We start from the raw sequence: 27,112 nt of genomic DNA, 5'->3' as shown, positions 1-27,112 counted from the left end.
ATCCATATCCATAAGAAGTTGAGCTAAAATGGAAACCTTTTGTTATAGCATGGAACTTTCAGAAGACACTTTAAAAATGAAAACCGCGACCTGGCTGTTTGCTATGGTCCACGGTTCCACTTTTCCTTTGCTCCAGGTTTGATCTTCCTCCATGAGCACAAAAGACCAGTAAACAGAAACGCGTCATTCTCACCTTAATTAGCTCTGTGAGTTCTAGAACAATTTTCTTTTTCTGGACATTGATTTCTTTCATCTTGCCATTCGCTTGTTGTTCGGCATCTTCCAAGTTAATATCCTCTTGCTCTAACTGCTTTAAGCTAAGAAAGAGAGACTTATTAAAAAGTGCCAGAATATATGGACAACTTAGTCATGAAGTAAAGAATTGCAAAAGATCCACCAACCAAGTTTCTCTCCATGTGAGGTGGTAAACTGCATTTATTCGGGACCACCCCACATCTCTCATACGTATTACCTACTTTCTTGTTCTAATGTTTTTATCTCCCTTTCTGTGGAATAACAATTGTGTCAGATTAGGCAGAGAAAACTTAAAAACTGGCTGTGCCAACTTTGGGTACTTTTTTTTTTTACTGAAATGCATGTATTTTGAGATGGAAATAATACTTGCAATTGACTTTTATTATAAATTTTGTATAGATTATCTTTACCAGGTACTTTGTTTACCTGCACATTCAACTTTAATGTGGTGTGTGGCCATAAATCAGCTGAGATGAGCTCAGGAAGACAGATTAAGAAAAAAGTAAAGTTGCAAACTTTGTCAGGCTAAGTTCACAAGAGTGTATAGAAACCAGATCTACATTTTATCCAGAAACTCAGTACAATTTTTTCTTACTTATCCATGTGTAATGCGTATTTTTTCATCAGAAGTTAATCATTTACAAGACCATTTACAGTAACCTATGTTAAAGAATTCCAATGTCGCTGTAAAAAACGGATTCTACTTGGACTTCCGGCTCCTGCGCTGATCATGTAGGACACAGGACGCCTGAGCTCTGTCATTCCCTGCAGCTCTGACATATATACCGGACATCCCACCAGCCTCCCCCGCTCCATACCATCGGTGAGTGAAGTTGCTGAATGCAGGGATGTTCATGGGGAGCCGTGGAGATAATCACTTGAAACAGCGCGGTGAACTTCGCTCTCCCCCTCCCTCTCAAGATCTGGCAGCATGATAAAGATGGCGCCGGAGCCTGCCCTGCACTAACATCAGATCTGTACACAGAGAGCAGGACACAGCTTACCTTGCACTCACTCCCCCAGCACTAAACAGTTAACCGGCAGCAGAATAATAAATCTCCTGGAGTCCTGATAAGATATCAGCTGCAAACAACGCTACTGACAAGTTCTGCAAAGAGCAGAGTTAAAACGCCGGGAATCCCTGGGCCCTTCCCCCATCTTGTCCAGACCTGTGCTTAACAAGCAGGTGCTGAATCTCTAGGCATACAGAATCAGTGCAAAGCTCTGGAGAAAGTGAAAGAAGCTGAAGGAGGGAAGTTTAAACATACATCCCTGCAAAGTTTCAGGACAGTGAGAATTCATATAACTCTGGCAGGGGGGAGAAAGGGGTGAAAGTGAGAATAAACAAAAGGGGGAGCAGAATCAAGATTTGTCTGACAACCCACACTAAATCAGTGTCAAAACTTGCGTCCCTTCATTCACTATTTGATGGAAAGATACCTGCTGCGTAGCAGCTCCAAAACACAAAATCCTCATACATCCAGCGTACAGTGTGAAAAAAAGATTGTGACTGCCCATACAGAATTAAGTGTCCCTCGGTCACCTGAGAATACTCATCAGATGGAGATGGAGGATTCCACGGGGACCCCGGATGTATTCAAAACAGTGGAGGGTATGGATTATAAGCGTCTGGCTGATGAAGTCGCCAATCGTTTGCTACCTGACATCTCCGCTACAATTAAAGCATCAATAGCAAAAGCTCTCAGTGCCATACAGAACCAACTTGATGAGACGGTGGAACAGGTTGCGGCTATGGAAACCAAAATGTCGACGTTAGAGGAGGACTTCAGCTCTGACCACACTACAGTCATGCGTCTGGCCAAGGAGAATCTGATCCTGAGGGACCGTGTGGACGATCTGGAGAACCGCTCCAGAAGAAGCAATTTGCGCATTATCGGCCTGCCTGAAACATACCCGGTTGGTGAGCTACGTACATTGTGTGAATCCACTATTCCTACAACCCTGGGAGTAGCAGGAAGGAGAAAAGTGGAAAGGGTGCACCGCATTGGTCCGCCAAGGAGAGGTGATGAGAGTGAAAATAACAGACGCCCAAGACAAGTCATAATGAAATACTTGGACTTCTCCGATAAACAGGAAATATTACAGGCATACAAGAAATTGAAACATCCCTTGGAGGTGAAAGGCTCGCGCATCTTGCTCTTCGAGGATTTTTCTGCGGAGGTCACACGGCAGCGGAGGGCATTCTCATACATATGCTCTGCCTTATTTAAGAGAAATATACGCTTCCAGTTAAAGTACCCGGCAACGTTGATTATCAGACATCAGGATGGATCCTACAATTCTTTCTCAAGTCCAAAGGAGGCAGAGGCCTTTATTGAGCGGATCAACAGTCCTCGTGACCTCAGGAATTCTCCAGGACAAGGGCGCAACGACTCACCGAACCAGAGAGTGACCAAAGGGAGCTCTGTGAAGCTCGCTACAGCTTCCCCGAAGGACCGGAGACAACAAAACAAGGAACTTAAGGGAACCTGAGACAAATAGACAAATGTCGGATGTATGAAGTTCAAGGTGGGACACCTGTTTTTGATTTAGGCTGGAGAAGCCGCAGTGGAAAAAGTTCAAGAAATCTGAGGCGGAGGAAAGGAAAGAGAACCTTTTTTTTTTTTTTTTTTTTTTTTCTTCCTTCTCTCTTTCTTTGTAGGTGGGACACTCCTTTATATTGGTGAAATGCTATACAAGTATAAGGTTGACTGAGCTTGGAAGATGATCAGAAAAAAGTGAAGTCTGAGTATTATGGTATAGTTGGGGGGGGGAGGGGAGGGAGATGTTTGAAATGTTTGGGGATTTTGGATTCAAGTGAAGTAGCAAAGATTTTACACAGAGTTATTATTATTACTACTACTCTCGTTATTGCAAGTGAGCACTATGTTCAATTGTCTAATTGGTTGAATTTTTTTTTGGCAAAGGAGGGCAGCAAAAACATGGTAAACGAAAGGCAGGATTTCCATTTATTACATGCACTTTATGAGAATAGTCACCTGGAATGTTAAGGGGTTACGTTCCCCCCAAAAAAGAATTAAGATATTACGCCACCTTAATCGCCTCAAACCGGACATTGCGCTCCTTCAGGAAACTCATCTGGAAGGTTCAGACATGCAGAGGATGGGGAAATTGTGGGTTGGAGGAGTCTATGGGTCATCTTCAGTTAAAAGGAAAGCAGGGGTTATTACATTAGTAAGTAGGAGATTACAACATCAAGTCCTGGAAACATATGCGGACACGGAAGGTAGGGTTCAGATGGTCTCAGTGGAGATACCTGGAGGAATTTATAAAATCTTTAATATTTATGCCCCGAACGAAAACAACAAATCATTCTTTCAACGACTTGAGGCCAAAATTTTAGAACATGCCCATTTTAATCTAATAATTGGGGGGGATTTCAACTCGGTGGTATCTGTGCTAGAGGACAGGAAAAATGCTAAAGGCCCCCCAAGTGTACCGCGCGGCCATGATAAAGTTATGCGTCCTCTGTTAAATGCCACGGCCTTATGGGATGCGTGGAGACTACTGCACCCTCAGGATAGGGAATTTACGCACTATTCACATGCTAATAGCTCCTGGTCTCGCATTGACTACTTCCTTATTTCAGGGAACCTGGTACGTGCGCTCCACTCAGCTACTATCCAGGATTTGGTGATTTCTGACCATGCCCCGGTGGTGCTAGACCTAGCAAACATTTATCCCAGAGGAACGGACTATCTGTGGCGATATCCTTCCTTCCTTAAAGATAACGAAGATTTTTCCTTGAAATTAAAGGGATGGTGGACGGAATTTATGGTACATAATGATCAACATAAAGACACACCTATGTTATTATGGGATACGGCGAAGGCAGTATTACGGGGCAGAACGATAGCACATGTTTCCTATTTGAAGAAAAAGGCTCATCTTAAATTTACTGAAACCTCCCATAAATTGAGGGAAGCATATACTTCTTTTCAAAAGCATCCTGATAGGGACCATAGAGATAGATGGGTAATAGCCCAAAGAGCTTTTAATGAGTGGGCGGAAAAACGGGAACAAATGGCTAGGTCAATGCAAGAAGCTACATTACATCGCTTTGGAAATAAAGCAGGGAAAATACTGGCCAACTTAGCGAAAAATAGGACTATAACTCAGGGACCCATGCAAATAAAAAATCAAAAGGGGGAGATACACAAAAACCCTAAGACAATAATTGAGACTTTAGGCACGTATTATAGAAACCTTTATTCGTCGGAAAAGGGAGACAAATTTCCTGATAATAATCTTTTATCTAAAGTGACACTACCTCGACTCACAGAAGAGCATCGCACTTTTCTGAATGCTAAAATTACGGGGGAAGAAGTATTGGGGACAATCAACTCCATGCATAATTATAAAGCCCCTGGCCCTGACGGATTTACGGGAGAATTCTATAAAACAGTAAAGGAAGAGATCTTACCTACATTACTAGAACTGTATAATAGCATACTAGACGGTAATGCGTCTTTCCAAAATAATAACCGGGCATATATAAAATTGATCCCTAAACAGGGGAAGGACCCGAAGGATCCGGGTTCGTATAGGCCCATATCACTTATCAACCTAGATATGAAGATAATGTCAAAGATTATGGCGAATCGTCTAGCTATAATTCTTCCCCAACTGATTTCCCCAGCACAGGCCGGTTTCATTCAGAAAAGATCAGGGACACTAAATATTAGAAAAGTTCTTCTTGTCCTGGATAGGGTTAACCTTCGGCCTCTGAAAGGAGAATCTCCCGCTTTGCTTACAATAGATGCCGAGAAAGCCTTTGACAATATTGAGTGGTCATGGCTTTATAGAGTTCTAGATGAAATGCGTTTTTCGGGGTCATTTTATACCTACATTAGAGAAATTTACACAAATCCGAAGGCTCAAGTTTACATTCCAGGATATCTGTCAGCCCCTTTTCCGTTACTGAAAGGAACCAGACAGGGTTGCCCCCTTTCCCCATTACTTTTTAATCTGGCTCTGGAACCATTGGTACGATTGTTATCTACACATAGCACCTTCCAGGGTATTTCTGTAAATAATAGACAAATTCAGTCAGCTTTTTTTGCAGATGACATTTTGCTTTTCCTTTCGAATCCAGCTCAGCAGGTCCCCGAGATTTTACAAATTTTGCGAGAGTTTGGAGCGTATTCAGGCTTCAAGATTAATGCGTCAAAGTGCGAGCTCCTATACCTGGGAGGGACAAATGTTCAAACACGGGAGCAGAACCCTTTTGAAGGAATTACAGTGGCTAAGTCATATATCACATACCTGGGAGTTAAAATAGGTAAGGTTCCGGCAACCCTTTATAGTCTAAACTATCCACCCCTTCTGAGCCAAATAGAGCAAGATCTTAAAAGATGGCACGACCTTCCATTGAACATAATTGGTAGAGTCCACCTAATTAAGATGATGTCGATATCAAAATTAATGTATCATCTTCAAACACTTCCCCTGCTTCTCAAGCATAAAGATATTGTCCAGCTAAATAGAGCTTTTTCACACTTCATTTGGAGGGGGAAACGCCCTCGTATAGGGCTTAAGAAGTTGATGGCATCTAAGGTTCATGGAGGTCTGAGTTTGCCGAACATTCGGGGTTACAATATAGCCTGTTTGACTAGATATATACTGGATTGGATTAAAGGCTCTAGGCATTATTCAGCGTTGGAGCTTGAGAGAGACTATGCACAACCTTGGGATCTGGTGGCATTGCTTCATACTAGGCAGGCTAATCTCCCAGTGAAAATCAAGCACTCTTCCTTATTTAAAGACACGATTGCAGCGTGGAAGGCGTTGAGGAAAAACTACAAACTTCCCCATAAAATATCCAAATACTTGCCTATATGGGGGAATCCAGAGTTTGTGCAAGGGACAAGCAATAAGCTGTTTGAAGAGTGGAAGGTGAGGGGTATAAGGACTGTTGCTCATCTCTTGCACACCTCAGAACCTAGATGGTTGAGTAGAGATGAAATTATAGCGCAGTATGGCCTGGGGCCTAACCAAGTAATCCAATATGACCAAGTGAGATATAGTATTATGACTCAGTTGCATGATGTGACCCAGGAGGTAGTATTTAACTCTTTTGATTGTCTGGTAAAGAACTCAATAACTTCATCATCTATCTCTTTTCTTTATGGAGCCATGCGTGATCTATTAATAGGACAGCACCCGGAAGGTTTATTTAAATCTTGGGAGAAACAATTTGAGGACCCGTCTATGGGGGTAAAAATTAGGGGAGGGTGGAATGCTCTTCGTAAATCAATTTTAAATGAGAATTGGCGAGAAACCCAATTTAGAATTATGCACAAGGCAATTTATGGTTTTAATCTCCCTCCATCAGCAACAAAGCCAGACAGGATTACGTATTGCCCTAAGTGTAAGAGTAGTGGAACTGATCTCCTTCACGGGTTGTGGTCCTGCCCCCATTTGAGTCCATTATGGTCACAGATCAAAAGTTGTATACAAAAGGTGTGGGGTCTTGAAGTTCGGCTCTCACCTGGGTTCGCTATTTTTCATCATTGGGAGGAGGGGAACGATACCAAAGGGAAGATGACTAACCCACCCAGACTTATACATGTGATACTTCTGGCAGCCAAGAGAGCGATACTAAAAAATTGGTTGGAGTCTAGGGTCCCCGCGATTGAAGAGATCTTGGGTCAGCTCATGCATCTTCTTGAAATAGAAGGATTGGATGCAGAAAGGAGGGCGGATAGAATACGACAGCACTTTAACAAATGGAAGAAATTCATACTGGCCTATTGTACTCGGGAGGAGATAGTCAGGATTATGTCACCTTTCAAAGACACAGTCTGGTATCATACTGAAAAATTGAAGGATACATTGGATGGCTTGGAGGTGGGGGAGGAAAGGCCGAAAGCTGACTAAAAGGAGAGGGGGAAATAGCCGATTTGAGTGGGACTTCTTTATTATATGTCATTACCATGTTCACAAGGGTTCAATGGGGGGAATGATAAGAATGATGGGTTAAGGGGTCGCTGCTTTCCTTTGCTTTATCTTGCCATGTTACGGTTATTGATTTTAAAAATTGGTATGGAATTTGGGATGATCAAATATGACAATGTAATGTTGAATTTACAATGCTGAATTCGCTTATGCCAGTGTTATGTTATTGAAAAATTTGAATAAAAATATAGTTAAAAAAAAAAAAAAAAACGGATTCTACACTGTGGCTCTGTATGGGCTCCCTTTTTTTTTCTTACACCCACAGACTTAAATGGGCGAGTCTGACTTGACATACAAATAAAAAACCCAAAACAAAAAAAACAAACTGTGAAAAAGCCAATTTAGTCAGTTAAAGATAAGGAAAAAAAAATTCTGCACTGCCCTGTTAAATTCCATTGGTCTGAGGTGCTGTCAGTGCGCTGTCCGTTGTTCCACAACCAGCACTCGGACCAACTATATGGTCTTGTGACCTTATCTTTAGACTGTCAGAACGAGCTCACTGACTGAGTCTCCGGGAAAGAGGTCGGACACTTTCTCTGCAGCTTTCCTCATGCACTGACCAGATTTTGTGTCATTAAATGACTGCTAGTGGAGGAGCATGTGACCAGGCCGTCAAAACGATGTTAAATTATAACAAGACCCAAAAGACATGCATTTAAGTATAAAATAAAATGCGCCAAAAGGTTGGCAAACCACAAAGTCACCGTATGATTATGGAGATTTGGTCTCAACCAATATGTACATATGTACATATATTATATGGCCATACAGAATAGTGGATTATTACAAATATACAGCTGTAATATAATGCTTGAAGGAGCATTACTGGGCTTTTATGAGGCGTTACAAATTTTGATTCAAGAGGTATTATGAACCCAGGAGCTACCAAAGTCTGCTTGTGCTCTAAGATATGCATATAAGAGTATTGCCAGAAATGGCTGCAGGCAGAAGTTGCCATGTTTGCACATCTTTCTCATTGTTTTTTTTTTTTCATGAAGGGACTGCTTTTGGACACCCCATTGTTCCTGTGTCTTCCAAAGACGTGTCTGATAAGAGGATTATTAGTACTTAGTGCAAAATCTCTTGGCGGGAGAAGGGGTGCAGCTGCCTCCATGGTTCTTATGGAGTTTTCTTAGTTTCTTCTTGGAGTTCTGATACGCTTTTCCTCCATTTCTTCCTATTCTGCTTTCCACTGCCTGGACTTAACTTGGTACCGGTTGGAGACTGTAGGCTCCCTGCTGTGACCGACAGGAGCCGGATCACCAAAGTGAGCCACTAAAATCGCTAAACGGCTCTTTTCGCCGCTTAAACCCCGCCCACTCCGCAATCTAATTGGTCCCTTGTAGGTGGGCGGGGTTTTAGCAGCGTCACTATAATCTTAACTATGTGTTCACCTGGGGTGAACACATTTAATAAGGAGCCAAGAACGATCCGAATGAGCCGTCTCTTTTTGGCGAGCGGAGCCATGGGAACCGGATCACCAAAAAGAGCCAGACTGCCCATCACTAAACTGTAGCCCGTGGAGGCAGATCTGACCCTTTTATTGCAGCATAGAGTCAGCCTCTTGGTGGCAGCAGTCAACACCCATGATGTGTCCACCAATGAAACGCCTGAGAAACCGTGTCCACTTTTTCACTAGCACTTTCTACCTTTACACAAACTATATACCCCATAGAAAAAAAATAGCCAATACAAGATGTAAAATCTATAAAGGTTATTAATACATAGAATATAAAAAAAAGACATGGTAACAAGTAATGAAAGCAATGCAAACCAGCACCACAAGGACAGCACAGCAAGTGGACAGTACACACTATACTAGAGCATATATTTCTATCTGCACCTATTTATTAGGTCAACTTTCTAGTGCATTATAGTACACTTCACTAATATTTAAATTAATATATATATTTCTACATCACTTCACAATTTACTAACTTTATGTATACCCAATTTTGGGAACATACCTTTTTATACCCATATATCTATTATACCTTTGGCCAATAGTCCTGATTCAGGATAATTACCATCCAGTGCTGGGTTCTTTGTGTTCAGTATATACTTTGTTAGACTGCACATTGTGATATACATATATACACTGGCCATCTTTGTGTGATAGAATTCTTGTTTATATCTCGTATTTATTTCATACTTGATTGGTATAGCATATATTGGCTATATTTATTACCTTGCACTTTACTAAGGTTGTTTATACCCTATTTTTTTGGGAAGATTCCTCTATAGCCATATACATATTAAACATGCATATGCTTTTTGTAGTGTAGTATTTTGAGATATTTTCAAATTTTCCCCTTGCTGTGCCGTCATCGTCGTGCTGGTTTGCACTGCTTTCATTACTTTTTACAAAGACTTTTTTATATCCTATGTATTAATAAACTTTGTACATTTTAGATCTTGTATTGCCTATTTTTTTCTATGGGGTATATACCGTATTTTTTGTTATATAAGACGCACCGGATTATAAGATGCACCCCAAATTTAGAGATAAAAAACATGGGGTCTGTCTTATACTTTGGCTTTGTCTAACCGGAGTGGGGGCGGCAGCGGAGGTGGAGCGGGGTCACAGGAGGCAGAGGGTGATGGCAGCGGTCGTGGGTCTATGCTGGCAGCGGGTCAGTACTGGCGGCACCAGCGGTTCAGTGCAGGCAGCGGGTCAGTGCAGACAGCGGAAGCTGCGGTGGTTGTGTGGTGGAGCAGGCCAGTGCGGCGAGTGTCTCAGATGCTCTGTTGGCAGTCCAATAACTCATCCAAGAGCTCCATCTGTGCACGCGCTGACTCCCGGGCGACATCATTTGAAGGCCAGACCGCAGACAGAGCATCTAGAACACCCGCCACACAGCCACCGCAGCTTCCGCTGCCAGCACAACCACCACAGTCAGCATAGCCAGCCAGCCGCCCGCAGAGAGTGGCAGCCAGCAGGCCACCGCACAGAGGCAGCTGGCCACCCGCACAGACAGCCGCACAGACACCACCCCCCGGCAATTCTCCATCTCCCGGTAAGCTATATTCGGATTTTAAGACGCACTCCTCATTTTCCTCCCAAATTTTTAGGAGGAAAAGTGTGCCTTATAATCTGAAAAATACAGTATGTATGTTGTTCAATAGCCTTTTTCCATATAACTATATGGGGATGATAGTGGTGCATTGTCATCATTAGGGTGGAAACACATATATGCGAGTAAAATCGGTCCGACTTGGCTGAAAAAAACTCGGCTGATTTTAGTTCACGTTAGGTGCGAGTGCAACGCAAGTGCGAAGCTATTTCTGAATAAATTAATGATTTTACTAGCGTGTGTAATGCGTATTTTTTACTATGTCATCTGCCATTCAGCGCTGCTACATGGCCGCTGACAGCAGACACAGACAGCCATGTAGCAGAGCTGAATGGCAGATGACAGCAGACACAGACAGAGCTGCACAATCAGAATGAACTCGGGTGAACTTAACCCGACTTTATTGTCATGCTGCGGCTCTGTCTGTGCCGCGTCCTGATTAGCGGTCACCAGTGAAGGGCTCACCGGTGACCACTAATCCCCCGAGTGACTGAAGTTAGCAGCCCTCTCTCATATACTCACCGATCACTGACGCCACGCTGCACGGCGTTCACACTGCTCCGGCGGCTTTTACTATTTTGAAAAAGCCGGCCGCTCATTAAACAATCTCGTATTCCCTGCTTTCCCCGCCCACAGGCGCCTATGATTGGTTGCAGTGAGACACGCCCCCACGCTGAGTGACAGGTGTCTCACTGCACCCAATCACAGCAGCCGGTGGGCGGGTCTATACTGTGCAGTGAAATAAATAAATAATTTAAAAAAATGGCGTGCGGTCCCCCCCAATTTTAATACCAGCCAGATGAAGCCATACGGCTGAAGGCTGGTATTCTCAGGATGGGGAGCTCCACGTTATGGGGAGCCCCCCAGCCTAACAATATCAGTCAGCAGCCGCCCAGAATTGCCGCATACATTATATGCGACAGTTCTGGGACTGTACCCGGCTCTTCCCGATTTGCCCTGGTGCGTTGGCAAATCGGGGTAATAAGGAGTTAATGGCAGCCCATAGCTATTAGAAATAAAAAACACAAACACATTCCCTCATTACCAATTTAATAAGCCCCAAAAAGCCCTCCATATCCGGTGTACTCCACAGACCTCCAGCGTCACTTCCAGCATGAAGGTGACAGGAGCTGCAGAAGACACTGCCGCTCCGGTCACCTCCAAGCAGCAACTGAGGTGAGTAGCGCTATCAGCTGAGCTGTCACTGAGGTTAATCGCGGCCACCGCTGGATCCTCCAACAGTGACAGCTCAGCCGATCGCGCTACTCACCTCAGTTGCTGCTTGGAGGTGACCGGAGCGGCGGTGTCTTCTGCAGCTCCTGTCACCTTCATGTGGAGCTCCCCATCCTGAGAATACCAGCCTTCAGCCGTATGGCTTTATCTGGCTGGTATTAAAATTGTGAGGGACCGCACGCCATTTTTTTTAATTATTTATTTATTTGTTTCACTGCACAGTATAGACCCGCCCACCGGCTGCTGTGATTGGGTGGAGTGAGACACCTGTCACTCAGTGTGGGGGCGTGTCTCACTGCAACCAATCATAGGCGCCGGTGGGCGGGGAAAGCAGGGAATACGAGATTGTTTAATGAGCGGCCGGCTTTTTCAAAATAGTAAAAGCCGGCGCAGCAGTGAGAAAGCCGTGTAGCGCCACGCCGGAGATCGGGGAACAGTGAGTATGAGAGAGGAGGGCAAAATGACCGACAGACTGTGAGAGAGGGACAGAGATAGTGACGGACCGACAGAGAGAGAATAGAGACCGAGAGGGAGAGACCGACTGACAGAGAATAGTGATTGACAGACATTGGGAGACATCGCTCGTTTCCAGTGTTTTAGGAAACATGCGAGAAATGTATTTAGAAAATCGGATGTCACTAGGATGGTGTGAGTGCCGTCCCGTGACATCCGATTTTTTACACGCTCCCATAGACTTGCATTGGAGAAACTCGCAGTAGAAACTCGCAAAAAAGCAGCATGCTGCGATTTTTTTCTCAGTCCGATTCGGACTGAGAAAAAAAATCGCAGATGAGAGCTGAATCATTCACTAACATGTGTCCGATTCCAATGCGAGATTTTCTCGCATTGCTCTACTGCGAGAAACTCGCAAGTGAGAAGCAGCCCTTAGACACTTTGTTTCATACCCCCTTGTGTGACACAATTTTGGCGTTACCTATATACAACTAGTCTGTTTAGCTAGGAAACAAAATAAATGACCTCTTTTTACAAAACCAAGAGGATTGTTAACAATTGTTATTTGAAAAGTTAGAAGGGGTCAAAGTTCATCAGCAATTTCTTATTTTTCCAACAAAATTTACAAAATAATTTTTTTTAGGGACCACATCACATTTGAAGTGACTTTGAGAGGCCGAGGTGACAGAAAATACCCAAAAGTGACCCCATTCTAAAAACTACACCCCTCACACTGCTCAAAACCACATCTAAGAAGTTTATTAACCCTTTAGGTGCTTCACAGGAACCAAAGCAATGTGGAAGGAAAAAATGAAAATTTTACTTTTTAACACAAAAATGTTAATTTAGCCATAAAATTTTCATTTTCACAAGGGAGAAAAGAGAAAGTGCACCCTACAATTTATTGTGCATTTTCTCCTGAGTACGCTGATGTGGTAAAAATCAATTGTTTGGGCGCACGGCAGAGGTCGAAAAGGAAGGAGCGCCATTTGAATTTTTGAACGCAAAATTAGCTGGACTCATTAGCGGACGCCATGTTGGGTTTGAAGACCCCCTGAGGTGCCTAAACAACGGAGCTCCCCCACAAGTGACCCCATTTTGGAAACTAGAGCCCTCAAATAATTTTTCTAGATGTTTGGTGAGCACTTTGAACGCCCGGAGGCTTCACAGAAGTTTATAACGTTGAGCCGTGAAAAGAAAAAAAAAATGTTTTACCACAAAACTGTTGCTTCAACTAGGTAGCTTTTTTTCACAAGGGTATCTGGAAAAAATGCACCATAAAATGTATTGTGCATTTTTTCCTGAGTACGACGATACGTCATATGTGGTGGAAAGTAATTGTTTGGGCGCATGGCGGGGCTCAGAAGAGAAGGAGCACCATTTGACAGCAAAATTGGTTGGAATCATTAGCGGACGCCATGTCACATTTGGAGACCCCCTATGGTACCTAAACAGTGGAGCTCCCCCACAAGTGACCCCATTTTGGAAACTAGACCCCTCAAGGAATTTATCTAGATGTTTAGCGAGCCCCAAGGGGCTCCACAAAAGTTGATAATGTTGAGCCATGAATACACTTTTTTTTCACCACAAACCTGTTACTTGAACCAGGTAGCTTTTTTTCACAAGGGTATCAGGAAAAAATGCACCATAAAACGTATTGTACAATTTCTCCCGAGTACGCAGATACCTCATATGTGGTGGAAATCAATTGTTTGGGCGCATGGCGGGGCTCAGAAGAGAAGGAACACCATTTGACTTTTCAAACGCACAGACGCGGTGCACTGATCAGCCGCTGCAGGACGCACGGTCGGATGAAATACAAAAAGCGTCGGGGATACGGAAAAAAAAAACCAGTCACGCCAAAAATTGAGCAGGGATGCCGATCCGTTATGTGCATCCCTGATCAGCGCTTGGCGGGACGCACGGACAGATGCGATACAAAAAGCGTCGCGGATACGGAAAAAAAGTCACGCCAAAAATCCCTGATCAGCGCTCGGCGGGATGCACGGACGGATGAGGTGTAAAAATGGACAGGGGATACATGGAAAAAAAAAAAAAAAAAAAAGTTATACTCACAGTACCCAGAGGATTAGCAGGAGGATCACTGACCAGAAGAACTGTAGGAGGGACAGAAGGCAAGCGAGATGGACAGCTTTACAGGAGCAGCAGGCAGGACGTTGGACAGCTCTGCAGAATACCCAGGAAGGACCCAGCGATTGAGGCAGATGTGATCGGGCCACTTAAGACCTTGGACGACCCGGTGAAGACAGGTAAGAGAACGTCGGGGGGGAGAGCAAAGGGGGAGTGGGGAGAGCAGAGGGGGAGTGGCATACTGGAGAAAGAGCTGCAGTAGCAGAATAGAGATCATGGGGGAGGCAGGCAGATCGTGGGGAGAGCAGATCGGGATGTCGAGGGGCAGATCAGGGCGTCGGGGAGCAGATCGCAGGGGGGCACGGGCAGGGGCCATCACGGGAGCGCGCAGGGTGCGTCACGGGAGCACGCACGGGCTGCAAGGGGAGCCGAATACTCACGTGGAGTAGGAGCAGAAGCGGTGAAATCAGCGGTGGCAGCAGCGGTGGGGTGGTACCACAAGTACCAGCCAGTCCACGCTGCAGACATGTTGGGGGGAGGCTCCCCAGACCAGCACAGGCCTGGGGAGGGCGGCCACCTGCAGATCAGACCGCCCCACTGCACACTGATTGGAGCGATTGCGCGTCATAGCACGATCGCTCCAATCAGTGCTGCAGGGGCTGGGGCGACAATGTTTGAGGTCCACCTATGATATGCTGCAGCTGCTACAGCATCTCATAGCCGGATCTCACAGTATAGCACTAATTCAGGCATTAATTTTGCCGAAATTAGTGCGAACGATGTGGTTGAAGGTTCAGATTTGAACAGCCAATCACATCGATCGTCGATGGGGCGTGGCGATGCCACCCCCCCTGGGGTCAAGCAAAGGTCCCCTGCTGTAAGAAACAGCAGGGGACATCATTTGAAAGCCGTTGCTATGGCCACGGCAATCAGATGAACTTTAAGCAGTAAAGTTACGTCCCTGGTCGTTAAGTCACGTTAAAATAGGACGTAATTTTACTGCCCGCGGTCGTGAAGGGGTTAAACTGGGATTGATGCTTCTCCGTTCCTCAATAAATAACTTACTATGTTTAGTGAAGTACGCGTTTTGTATCAAATATAATAGAGTTCTCGACAGACTGCTAAGGTTCTAGGATATGGAAATGATACTTCTCAAATGAAAGCCCCTAAAAGTCTATCAATAATTGGGCTCAACTAGTGGATGCGGCTCTACCTATACACAAACTACATACAGAAAATGATATAAGAAAATTGACCGTACACAACACCATAATACACCGTATTTTTCGCTTTATAAGACGCACCTGATTATAAGACGCACCCCCAAATTTGGTGAAGGAAAAGAGAATTTTTTTATTTTTAATGTTAAATGGGGTCCATCTTAAAATGCCAGTGTCCGTCTAACAAATCATATAGGGTATATGTCACTCATATCTAACACGTTCCCCTGTGTTAGATATCGCCCCCATGCTGCTGTCCATAGTAAAATAAAACACTCTTTCCTTACCTCCTCCAGCGCTGATCTCCCTCCTGTCTCCCTCCGTGCTTCTGTTCCTCCACTTCCTGGTTCTCAGTGCCGGTCATGTTATCGGCACAGCAGAGTGACTTCATGTCTGCGTGCCTGATCACAGTGGAAGCAGGGACACCGGGGAGAAACGCTGGAGGAGGTAAGTAAAGCTTTTTTATTTTAGGATGAGCAGCAGCATGGGGGCCATATCTAACACAGGGGGGGCATGTGCCATCACAGTGGGACGCAGGCTCATATAATATGCCCCGCTGCCCCAGCCCATCAGCGCGATGCGGTTTCAGCACCACGGTGATGGACAGCGGCTGTGCATATTATATAAGCGGGAGCAGGAGATCTAACGCTGCCGCCCGCAGCGTTCACCTGCCCCCAGCACCGATCCAGAGCGGACCCTGCAGTGTATATATACATATACACCCTCTCCCCACCGTATATTCGGCTTATAAGATGCACCCCCTACCTCCCCCCAAAATTTGGGGGAACAAAAGTGCGTCTTATAAAATGAAAAAAACGGAAAAACGGTATATTATATATATATATATATATATATATATATATATATAGCTGACTAATGATATTATTGAGGGTCAAAACTATATATACTGTTAATAAGTCACCTTCGTCAGGGTGAGGCACAAAGGCGACGTTGAAACTGAGTATCGGGGCTGACGTCACATGTGTACATGGGTCTTCTCCTGCACAGGTAAATACTCCTTAATTATCAGGCCTTCGTTTGGGCGGTTTTGTCATATACCTGCCTTGGATATTAATGTCTAATATAAGTGATACCTTTTTGCTGTAATTATACATTTTTTTACAGCATATTTACAATGTACATTACAGCTAAAATCACTGTACATACCAGTGTTATTCACAGTACATATAGTTTTGACCCTCAATAATATCATTAGTTAGCCCTCTATATATACAGTGCCTACAAGTAGTATTCAACCCCCTACAGATTTAGCAGGTTTACACATTCGGAATTAAACTTGGCATTGTGACATTTGGACTGTAGATCAGCCTGGAAGTGTGAAATGCACTGCAGCAAAAAAGAATGTTATTTCTTTTTTTTTTTTTTTTTTTTTTTTTTTAAATTGTGAAAAGTTTATTCAGAGGGTCATTTATTATTCAACCCCTCAAACCACCAGAATTCTGTTTGGTTCCCCTAAAGTATTAAGAAGTATTTCAGGCACAAAGAACAATGAGCTTCACATGTTTGGATTAATTATCTCTTTTTCCAGCCTTTTCTGACTAATTAAGACCCTCTCCACACTTGTGAACAGCACTAATACTTGGTCAACATGGGAAAGACAAAGGAGCATTCCAAGGCCATCAGAGACAAGATCGTGGAGGGTCACAAGGCTGGCAAGGGGTACAAAACCGTTTCCAAGGAGTTGGGCCTACCTGTCTCACTGTTGGGAGCATCATCCGGAAGTGGAAGGCTTATGGAACTACTGTTAGCCTTCCACGGCCTGGACAGTCTTTGAAAGTTTCCACCCGTGCCGAGGCCAGGCTTGTCCGAAGAGTCAAGGCTAACCCAAGGACAACAAGGAAGGAGCTCCGGGAAGATCTCATGGCAGTGGGGACATTGGTTTCAGTTAATACCATAAGTAACGTACTCCACCGCAATGGTCTCCGTTCCAGACGAGCCCGTAAGGTACCTTTACTTTCAAAGCGTCATGTCAAGGCTCATCTACAGTTTGCTCATGATCACTTGGAGGACTCAGACAGACTGGTTCAAGGTTCTCTGGTCTGATGAGACCAAGATCGAGATCTTTGGTGCCAACCACACACGTGACGTTTGGAGACTGGATGGCACTGCATACGACCCCAAGAATACCATCCCTACAGTCAAGCATGGTGGTGGCAGCATCATGCTGTGGGGCTGTTTCTCAGCCAAGGGGCCTGGCCATCTGGTCCGCATCCATGGGAAGATGGATAGCACGGCCTACCTGGAAATTTTGGCCAAGAACCTCCGCTCCTCCATCAAGGATCTTAAGATGGGTCGTCATTTCATCTTCCAACAAGACAACGACCCAAAGCACACAGCCAAGAAAACCAAGGCCTGGTTCAAGAGGGAAAAAAATCAAGGTGTTGCAGTGGCCTAGTCAGTCTCCTGACCTTAACCCAATTGAAAACTTGTGGAAGGAGCTCAAGATTAAAGTCCACATGAGACACCCAAAGAACCTAGATAACTTGGAGAAGATCTGCATGGAGGAGTGGGCCAAGATAACTCCAGAGACCTGTGCCGGCCTGATCAGGTCTTATAAAAGACGATTATTAGCTGTAATTGCAAACAAGGGTTATTCCACAAAATATTAAACCTAGGGGTTGAATAATAATTGACCCACACTTTTATGTTGAACATTTATTAAAATTTAACTGAGCAACATAACTTGTTGGTTTGTAAAATTTTTACATCTGTTAATAAATCCTGCTCGTTTGCAGGCTCTAACTTATTTGCATCTTATGAAACCTGTTAAATCTGCAGGGGGTTGAAGACTACTTGTAGGCACTGTATATATCTGTATATATATATACACATATATATACACACACAGTATATATTATTAAACGCTACATATCCTGGCTTTTGTTACCACATGATTGCTATATATTATATTATATCTGTGAACACTTGTTTCTAATTTTTATGGTATTTTATATCCTCACTTACCCCTATATATTTTTTATACACAGATAATTTAACAGCTATAGTATTTTTGTATCCAATTTAATACCTATGCAGTGATACCTGTTTTTGACTTTAATATTTATACATGTGATGCCCCTGTTCTAGTTATTCTGCCAGTCGGCAATCATTTTTAATCACTAATAAAATTGTTATCTTTGACCAAATCGATTTATCTTAGAATTTTTTTGTTCTAAAAATTTGGTGCCTATACACAAACTAGCCTGCTCAACTACGAGACACCTAATGGGTTCCTTCAAATTAGGTTGTCCAGTCTAAAATGACAAGTCTGCAACCACTCTATATGTGACACTGTGTGACTGCAGACTTGTCAATTCTCACATTGCGAGCACTGCGCACTCTGAGGATTGTCCAGTGTCAAGAGCCAGGAACAATGGCCACGTAACTAGAAGTATGTGACATGCATAATCCTGGCCAGAATCCACCTAGACTGTTTCCAGCCTTGCGCTACACACTTGCATTGAGCACGCCTGAAACAGTCTAGTCGAATTATGGCCAGGAGTATGCATGTTACATACTTGTGGTCATTGTGACCGCTGTTCCCAGTGATGACACTGGAGAATCCTTACTGCAAGCAGTGCTTACAATGTTGAGGATTCACAAGTCTGCAGTCACAGAATGGCTGCAGACTTGCCATTTTAGACCAGACACCCCCTTTAATGCTCAAACCGCCATTGCTTCTTTGCTTATCGGAGGAATTTTTGCTGTATAAGTATGAGCTGTGAGTGCGTTTTAGAAATACTGAAAAAAGTACCTCCACATATTTGTATGATATTACATTATTGTAAAGTAGCACAAAATAATTTCCTGCCACTAGAAATGCAGAAATGAATGGCTCATTGACCACATATTGAGAATGTACAATCACAGCTTTAAAAAGTAGGGTCAGGACAAGTCTCAGGTGTAAAGGAATAAACAATGGGTACGGAAAGTATTCAGACCCCTTTAAATTTTTCACTCTAATTCAAAAAGGTTCATTTTTTTCCCATTAATGTACACTCTGTGCCCCATCTTGACAGGAAAAAACCTCAGAAATGTAATTTGTTTTGTAAATTTATTAAACAAGAAAAACTGAAATATTACATGGTCATAAGTATTCAGACCCTTTGCTCAAACACTCATATTTAAGTCACATACTGTCCATTTCCTTGAGATGCTCCTTGAGATGGTTCTACTCCTTCATTGGAGACCAGCTGTGTTTAATTAAACTGATAGGACTTGATTTGGAAAGGCACACAATTGTCTATATAGGACCTCACAGCTCACAGTGCATGACAGACCAAATAAGAATCATGAGGTCAAAGTAACTGCTCAAGGAGCTCAGAGACAATTGTGGCAAGGCACAAATCACAATTGTGGCAAAGCACAAATCTGGCCAAGGTTACAAAAGAATTTCTGCAGTACTCAAGGTTCCCAAGAGCACAGTGGCCTCCATAAGCCTTAAATTGAATAAGTCTGAGACCACCAGAACTCTTACTAGACCTAGCCGTCCAGTCAAACTGAGAAATCGTGGGAGAAGAGCCTTTGTGAGAGAGGTAAAGAAGAAGAACCCCAAGATCACTGTGGCTGAGCTCCAGAGAAGCAGTAGGGACATGGGAGAAAGTTCCACAAAGTCAACAATCACTGTAGCCCTCCACCAGTCAGGCCTTTATGGTAGAGTGGCACGACGGACGCCTCTCCTCAGTGCAAGACATATGAAAGCCCGCATAGAGTTTACAAACAAACACATGAAGGACTCCCAGACTATGAGAAATAAGATTCTCTGGTCTGATGAGATCAAGATAGGACTTTTTGGCGATAATTCTAAGCAGTATGTGTGGAGAAAATCAGGCACTGCTCATCACCTGTCCAATACAATCACAACAGTGAAACATGGTAGTGGCATCATCTTGCTATGGGGGTGTTTTTCAGCTGCATGGTTGCAATTGAAGGAAAAATGAATGCGGCCAAGTACAGAGATATCCTGGAAGAAAACCTCTTCCAGAGTGCTCTGGACTTTAGACTTGGCCAAAGCTTCACCTTCCAACAAGACAATGACCCTAAGCACACAGCTAAAATAACAAAAGGAGTGGCTTCAGAACCACTCTGTGACCATTCTTGACTGGCTCAGCCTGAGCCCTGACCTAAACCCAATTGAGCATCTCTGGAGAGACCTGAAAATGGCTGTCCACTAACGTTCACCATCCAACCTGACGGAACAGGAGAGGATCTGCAAGGAAGAATGGCAGAGGATTCCCAAATCCAGATGTGAAAAACTTGTTGCATTATTCCCAAGAAGACTCATGCAAAGGGTCTGAATACTTATGACCATGTGATATTTCAGTTTTTCTTGTTTAATAAATTTGCAAAAATTTCTACATTTCTGTCTTTTTCTGTCAAGATAGGGTGCAGAGTGTACATTAATGAAAAAAAAATGAACTTTTTTTGAATTTACCAAATGGCTGCAATGAAACAAAGAGTGAAAAATTTAAAAGGGGTCTGAATACTTTCCATATCCACTGTAAAAGAGTCAGGAAATGTTAGGGTCTAAAGAATAGATGTAAAAAAAAGTAGAGGTAAGAAAATTGTTTTCGGAGTACAGAAGTGATCTACAGACCCAAGAACGTCATTAGTTTGCTAACCTATCAAATTTTGTAGAAATCCTCTGTTCCAATTGTCTCTTTTTGGTCTTCATATCCAGTATCTCTTTCTTCCTTAACCTTAAGTCATTGTCTTTTTTGTCAAGCATCTTCTGTTTGTTGATTAGTTCACTAATATGAGCTTCTAATGATGAACACTTTTCTTCAATTTCCTGAAATAGAAAGAGAAATGTCTCCTCAACTAATGTCAGGACATTTTTAGGAGCTGAGAGAATACATTGCTGGATGCAAAACAAACTAAAAACCCCGACGAGCTCCCACTGTAATTGTCAAACTTCACACATCTAGGTAACACCCGCCAGCATGCTTATGTTTTACTTAGCAGTCTTTATGCCGTGAAAACAAGGTGCAAATTTTTAACTTTCCTTTTGCTAACATTTTATATACACTAAAGCATTTCTGCACTGTACAGGAATTAATGTGCGATCACTGACTATATCCTCATTTATTTCTACTAATTTTGGGTGAAAGAACAAAATAAAACTAAAAAGGAGAGGCGAGTTCTTTCCTGCTTGGTACCACAGACAGGAGACTGTCTGAGGATATCGAACAGGCCATGTACCGTGTTTTTCAAAAAATAAGACAGTCTTATATTTTTTTTGCCCCCCAAAAAAGCACTGGGGCTTATTTTTGGAGGTCTTATTCTAGGATAAACACGGTTGGGGTAAGTTTACCTCCCAAAAAAACAGACCCCCCCCCCACTTCCCAGGAGACTCATACTCACCAGACCAGGACGTCTGCGTGGTTCCCAGGTCCTCCTGTGATCTCCGGTCGGTGCTGCACGCCGTCCTACCCTGCTGCTAGCTGACACGCTGACACACACAGAAGATCCCAGACACACACAGCAGATCACACACACAGCAGATCTCTCACTCACACACACACACAGCAGATCACAGATATACACAGCAGATCACACACAGCAGATCGCAGGCACACACAGCTGATCACAGACACACACAGCCGATCACAGGCACACACACACAGCAGATCGCAGATATACACAGCAGATCACACACAGCCGATCACAGGCACACACACACAGCAGATCGCAGATATACACAGCAGATCACACACAGCCGATCACAGATACACACATCCTATCACAGGCACACACAGCCGATCACAGGCACACACACACAGCAGATCGCAGATATACACAGCAGATCACACACAGCAGATCACAGGCACACACACACAGCAGATCGCAGATATACACAGCAGATCACACACAGCCGATCACAGATACACACATCCTATCACAGGCACACACAGCCGATCACAGGCACACACACACAGCAGATCGCAGATATACACAGCAGATCACACACAGCCGATCACAGATACACACATCCTATCACAGGCACACACATCCTATCACAGGCACACACATCCTATCACAGGCACACACAGCCGATCACAGGCACACACAGCCGATCACAGGCACACACAGCCGATCACAGGCACACACAGCCGATCACAGGCACACACAGCCGATCACAGGCACACACAGCCGATCACAGGCACACAGCCGATCACAGGCACACACAGCCGATCACAGGCACACACAGCCGATCACAGGCACACACAGCCGATCACAGGCACACACAGCCGATCGCAGACACACACAGCCGATCACAGACACACAGCCGATTGCAGAAAAACACAGCCGATTGCAGAAAAACACAACCGATCGCAGACACACACACAGCCGATTGCAGACACACACAGCAGATCACACACACACACACGCGCGCACATCACATCACATCACATCACATCCAGCACTTACGGCAGCAGGGAATGAGAGCAAGTCACGTGTCCGGCCGCAGGTCCTGTTCGTCGCGCTGCACTGCCTCTCAGGATTCTCCCGGTGAGAAGAGATCGGTGTCGCTGGATGAGGTGAGTGTGTATGCGATCCGATGTGTGTGCTATCCGATGTTTGTGTGCGATTTAATGCTTGCGTGTGATCCGATGTTTGTGTGTGCGATTTGACTGTGCGTGCGATCCGATGTTTGTGTGTGAGATCTGGTGTGTGTGTGAGATCTGATTTTGTGTGTGTGTGTGTGTGTAATGTGATGTGATGTGTGCGGGTGTATGATCACTGCAGGTCCTGCCGCTCAGTGTTGGGTGAGTGTAATTGCCGGGTGCCGCTGTGTATAATGAAGTGTCCTGTAGTATCTGTAACTTTTTTAGCTGCAGGGACACTTCATTATTGATCCGGGACTAGGGCTTATTTTCGGGGGAGGGCTTATATTTAAGCCTTTCTCCGAAAATGCTGAAAATCCTTGCTAGGACTTATTTTGGGGGGAGGTCTTATTTTTGGAAAAACACGGTATATGCCAACACCTCAACCAGATCCTTCACGATTACAATTCAACAAATAGGCAGCAGTAAACCCGCTCTCTACTTGTGTAAATGCCTACAATAAGAGTATAAATCATCAGACAAATTGCTGCATCCAATATGAAAACGTGAAATTCACAGCCTTTTTCATACAACACAATAGAGCAGCAGCTACAGGGAGAAAATTAAGTTACTGTATATTTTCCCTGCAGCCACTCAATTCAAGTCACTGGGGAAATCAAATTTGCAACGTGTGCACATAGCCTAAGGCTATATGCGCACACTGTGTTTTTTGGTGCAGATTTTTTGTCAGCAAGTTCTGACTTCCCAGCAAAGTCTGAGAATTCAGATTTGCTGTATACATGTTGCAATTTTTTTTGTCTGCAGTTTGTCAAAACCTTTTGACAAAAATGAAGCAGCATGTTCAATCTTTTAGCATTTCTGTCATCCATGGAAACCAAGGGGATGAAAAACGCAAGAAAAAATGCATGCTACTAAATTTGTGTGTTTTACTTGCGTTTCTCTCACAAAAAACGTAGATCCCACATTGTTCCAGGATAAATTCATTCTCTGTGTCTCTCTCACCGATCACCGGCGTGGCTGTCACACTGCTCCCACTGCCTCTCACTCTTCTTCCTGGACGCTCATTAGGCTCATACATATTCACTGCTTCTCTCGACCACCGGCATATGTGATTGGTTGCAGTGAGACCCGTCCCCACGCTGAGTGACAACTGTCTGACTGCAACCAATCACAGACGCCGCTGGGCGGGTGTATATCGTACAGTAAAATAAATAATTAAAAAAATTTAAAAAACAGCGTGCGGTTCCCTCAATTTTGATACCCAGCCAAGATAAAGCCCCACAGCTGTCAGCTGGTATTCGAAGACTGGGGAGGCTTATGGTTATGAGGCTCTGCTAAGCCTGAAAATTTCAGCCAGCAGCCGCCCAGAATTGTCGCATCCATAAGATGTGACTCTCACAGCACTTTACCCAGCTCTTTCCGATTGCCCTGGTGAGGTGGCAGTCGGATTAATAAAGGAGTTAATGGGATCCCATAGTTACCACTAAGTCCTAGATTAGTTATGACAGGAGTATATAAGACACCCCCATCATTAATCTGCAAGTGAAAGTAAACAAACACACATGCCCCAAAAATCCTTTATTTGAAATAAAAAGACAAAATAACCCTCCTTTCACCACTTTTTTTTAACCCCAATAACACCCCTGCAGGTTTGACGTAATCCACACGGCACCTCCTTTTTTATTACCTCCTTATCGTACCCGACTACATTTAAGTTAGTGTTAATGACCCATCCACTTACACAACCAGGGAAGTTTAACCCCTTCAACCCTAGGCGATTTTCCATTTTTTATTCTCGCTCCACTTCTTCCGAGAGCCGGAAGTTTTTTATTTTTCTGTCAACCTAGTGTACTGGAAAACTGCAAAAAAATTCCAAGTGCAAAAAAATTGCAAAAAAAAGTGAGATCGCATGATTGTTTTTGAGATATTTTATTCACTGTGTTCTCTATATGGTTTAACTGATGTGTGGGTGTGATGCCTCAGGTCGGTATGAGTTTGTAGATACCAAACATGTCTAGGTTTACTTTTAACTAAGAGAATAAAAAAAATTCAGAAATTTGTTACCAAAAGTGGCACACTTTTTGCGCCATTTTTTGTGATCCGTAGTGTTCTCATTTTTCAGGATCTATGGCTCAGTGACTACTTATTTTTTGCATCTTGAGCAGATGTTTTTAACGGTACTATTTTTCGCAGAAGCACCGGTTTGATCGTCTGTTATCGCATTTTGTGCAAAATTCGCGGCGACCAAAAAACATAATTTTGGTGTTTGTAATCGCTCTGATCTGCACATAAGCAGCTTTCTTCTCACACACAGCCCTCTGCCGGCCATTAGAGGAAATCACATGACCCTGTGCTACCATCGGATCCACGTGATCACATCACGTGACTTCTGATGGAGCCAGGTAAGTGAATGCTTACCGCGGCGCGCTGTTACATCGCGCTGTGACATTTTCACAGCGCACTCTAAGGGTTTAACAGGCATGAGTGGGTAACGAATCCCTCGTGCTTGATAGCCATACATGTCAGCTGTTCAAATCAGCTGACATGTGCAGCGATCAATGCCGACTGCCGGCGGCAGCAGGCAGGTATTAACCTGACACGATCCATGACGTACCCGGTACGTCATGTGTCGTGAAGAGGTTAAAAAAAAAGAAAAAAGGGAAAATATTTTTTCTATTTTCTGCTGTCTAATTCTAGGGTGCGTCTTATAGTAAAGAGCGTGTTATAGTCCAAAAAATACCGTAAATGTCACTGTTAGCAATTGTCCAGTGGCAGGGGAGACATTAATATGATGTGCATAATTCCTACTGGTTATACACAGACTTGGAAAGAAAAAGATGGACAGTAGCGTTTGTAGTGCCCCTCCCGGTGCATAAGGCTACTTTCACACATCCGGTTTTTGCTCTGCGGCACAATACGGCGCTCTGCAGAAAAACCGCAACCGTTTTTTTTTGCCGCCGGTTGCGTTTTTTTTGCATAGACTTACATTAGTGCCGTATTGTGCCGCATGGGCTTGCGTTCGGTCCGGTTTATGCCGCATGCGGCAGATTTAGCCGATGCGGCGGCCGGATGGAACTTTGCCTGCAACGTTTTTCGCTCCGGCAAAAAAACGCATCGCGCCGAATCCGGCCGCTGCGGCGCATTTTTCAATGCATGCCTATGGACGCCGGATGCGGCGCGATGCGGAAAAGAACGCATCCGGCCGCCGCATGCGGTTTCTTCCACTGCGCATGCTCAGTAGCGTGCCGCAACCGGAAAAAAACGGACTGGCCGCATGTAAAAACTTATGCAAAGGATGCAGTGTTTTCACCGCATCCGTTGCATAGCTTGCACAGCCGGATTGAGCCGCACTGCAAAAACCGGATGTGTGAAAGTAGCCTAAGTGAGAGGCTCTGAATCACTTGGTAATAGTATTTCTTACATATTGATGACCCAAAAAAAGAGAAAACTATCATTTTTCTTTTACCTTGTATTGCTCAACTGCTTGCCTTCTCTCCTCTGGATCCACTGTGACTGTCAGAAATTGCGCTGGTTTCAAGGAAACGTTGCTAGAGATCACATTATTACTATAAGCAGATACTTTGGTTATGTATCTTTCTTCAGCAGTGTACATTTGTCTCAGTCCTGTTTCATTTATGACCTAAAAGAAATGACATACTAATTACACTGGGGAACAATTTGAAAAATAATTTCTGTTGAGTTAGGTTTTTGAGCTGATTTATACTAAAATTGGCATGCTGATTCCAAAAATGTAGTCAGTTTTTTTCTATCACATCAAGTTTTTCCTCCTCAACTTACCTGCCATAGAAGCACAATTGCACGGATTTCTGTAATAAGACTTGTTATCTGAGTACAATTCGAGCTACGTGGCAACTTGTAAGAGTAGTCACAACTAAAAAACATATTTGTCATGCCTATTTCTTATATATTTCATTTTTTGTTCATATTTGTACTATTTAAAAAAAACAAAACACTTTTTAGGTACAGTAGTTTACATATTTTTGAGAAGACAAAAATCCTATAGTTCAAAAACTTGATGTGATAGAGAAAAACTGAGATCATTTCTGGATTCAGCATCCAAAAATTAATTAAGAACAGTTGTCTGACCTAACTCCTAAAAAATTGCGTTCCCCAGTGTTATTGGTCCGCTACATGTTTGATTCATCTTAGTCGCTGAATGGCATATTTTTTTTTGCCCATATATCTAGCACAAACCTTT

The 27,112-nt window shown here is 43.7% G+C and overlaps 1 protein-coding gene across 2 annotated transcripts in view; it reads right to left on the bottom strand.

The window, feature by feature from the left end:
• The window catches only part of SMC5 (structural maintenance of chromosomes 5), a 266,453-nt gene that overhangs the window by 86,968 nt on the left and 152,373 nt on the right, over positions 1-27,112 (bottom strand). For both annotated transcript variants that reach the window (XM_075317886.1, XM_075317896.1), the window contains exons 14-16: positions 26,360-26,533; positions 20,947-21,116; positions 194-317 (exon numbers count right to left, since the gene is read on the bottom strand). In XM_075317886.1, coding sequence (XP_075174001.1) covers positions 194-317; positions 20,947-21,116; positions 26,360-26,533 — 468 coding nt within the window. The remainder of the gene's footprint in view (positions 1-193; positions 318-20,946; positions 21,117-26,359; positions 26,534-27,112) is intronic.

Source organism: Anomaloglossus baeobatrachus, chromosome 1, assembly GCF_048569485.1.
Source record: "Anomaloglossus baeobatrachus isolate aAnoBae1 chromosome 1, aAnoBae1.hap1, whole genome shotgun sequence".
Classification (NCBI taxonomy): domain Eukaryota; kingdom Metazoa; phylum Chordata; class Amphibia; order Anura; family Aromobatidae; genus Anomaloglossus; species Anomaloglossus baeobatrachus.
Note: the sequence above shows the minus strand (reverse complement) of the source record. Positions and strands in the feature narration are given on the sequence as shown.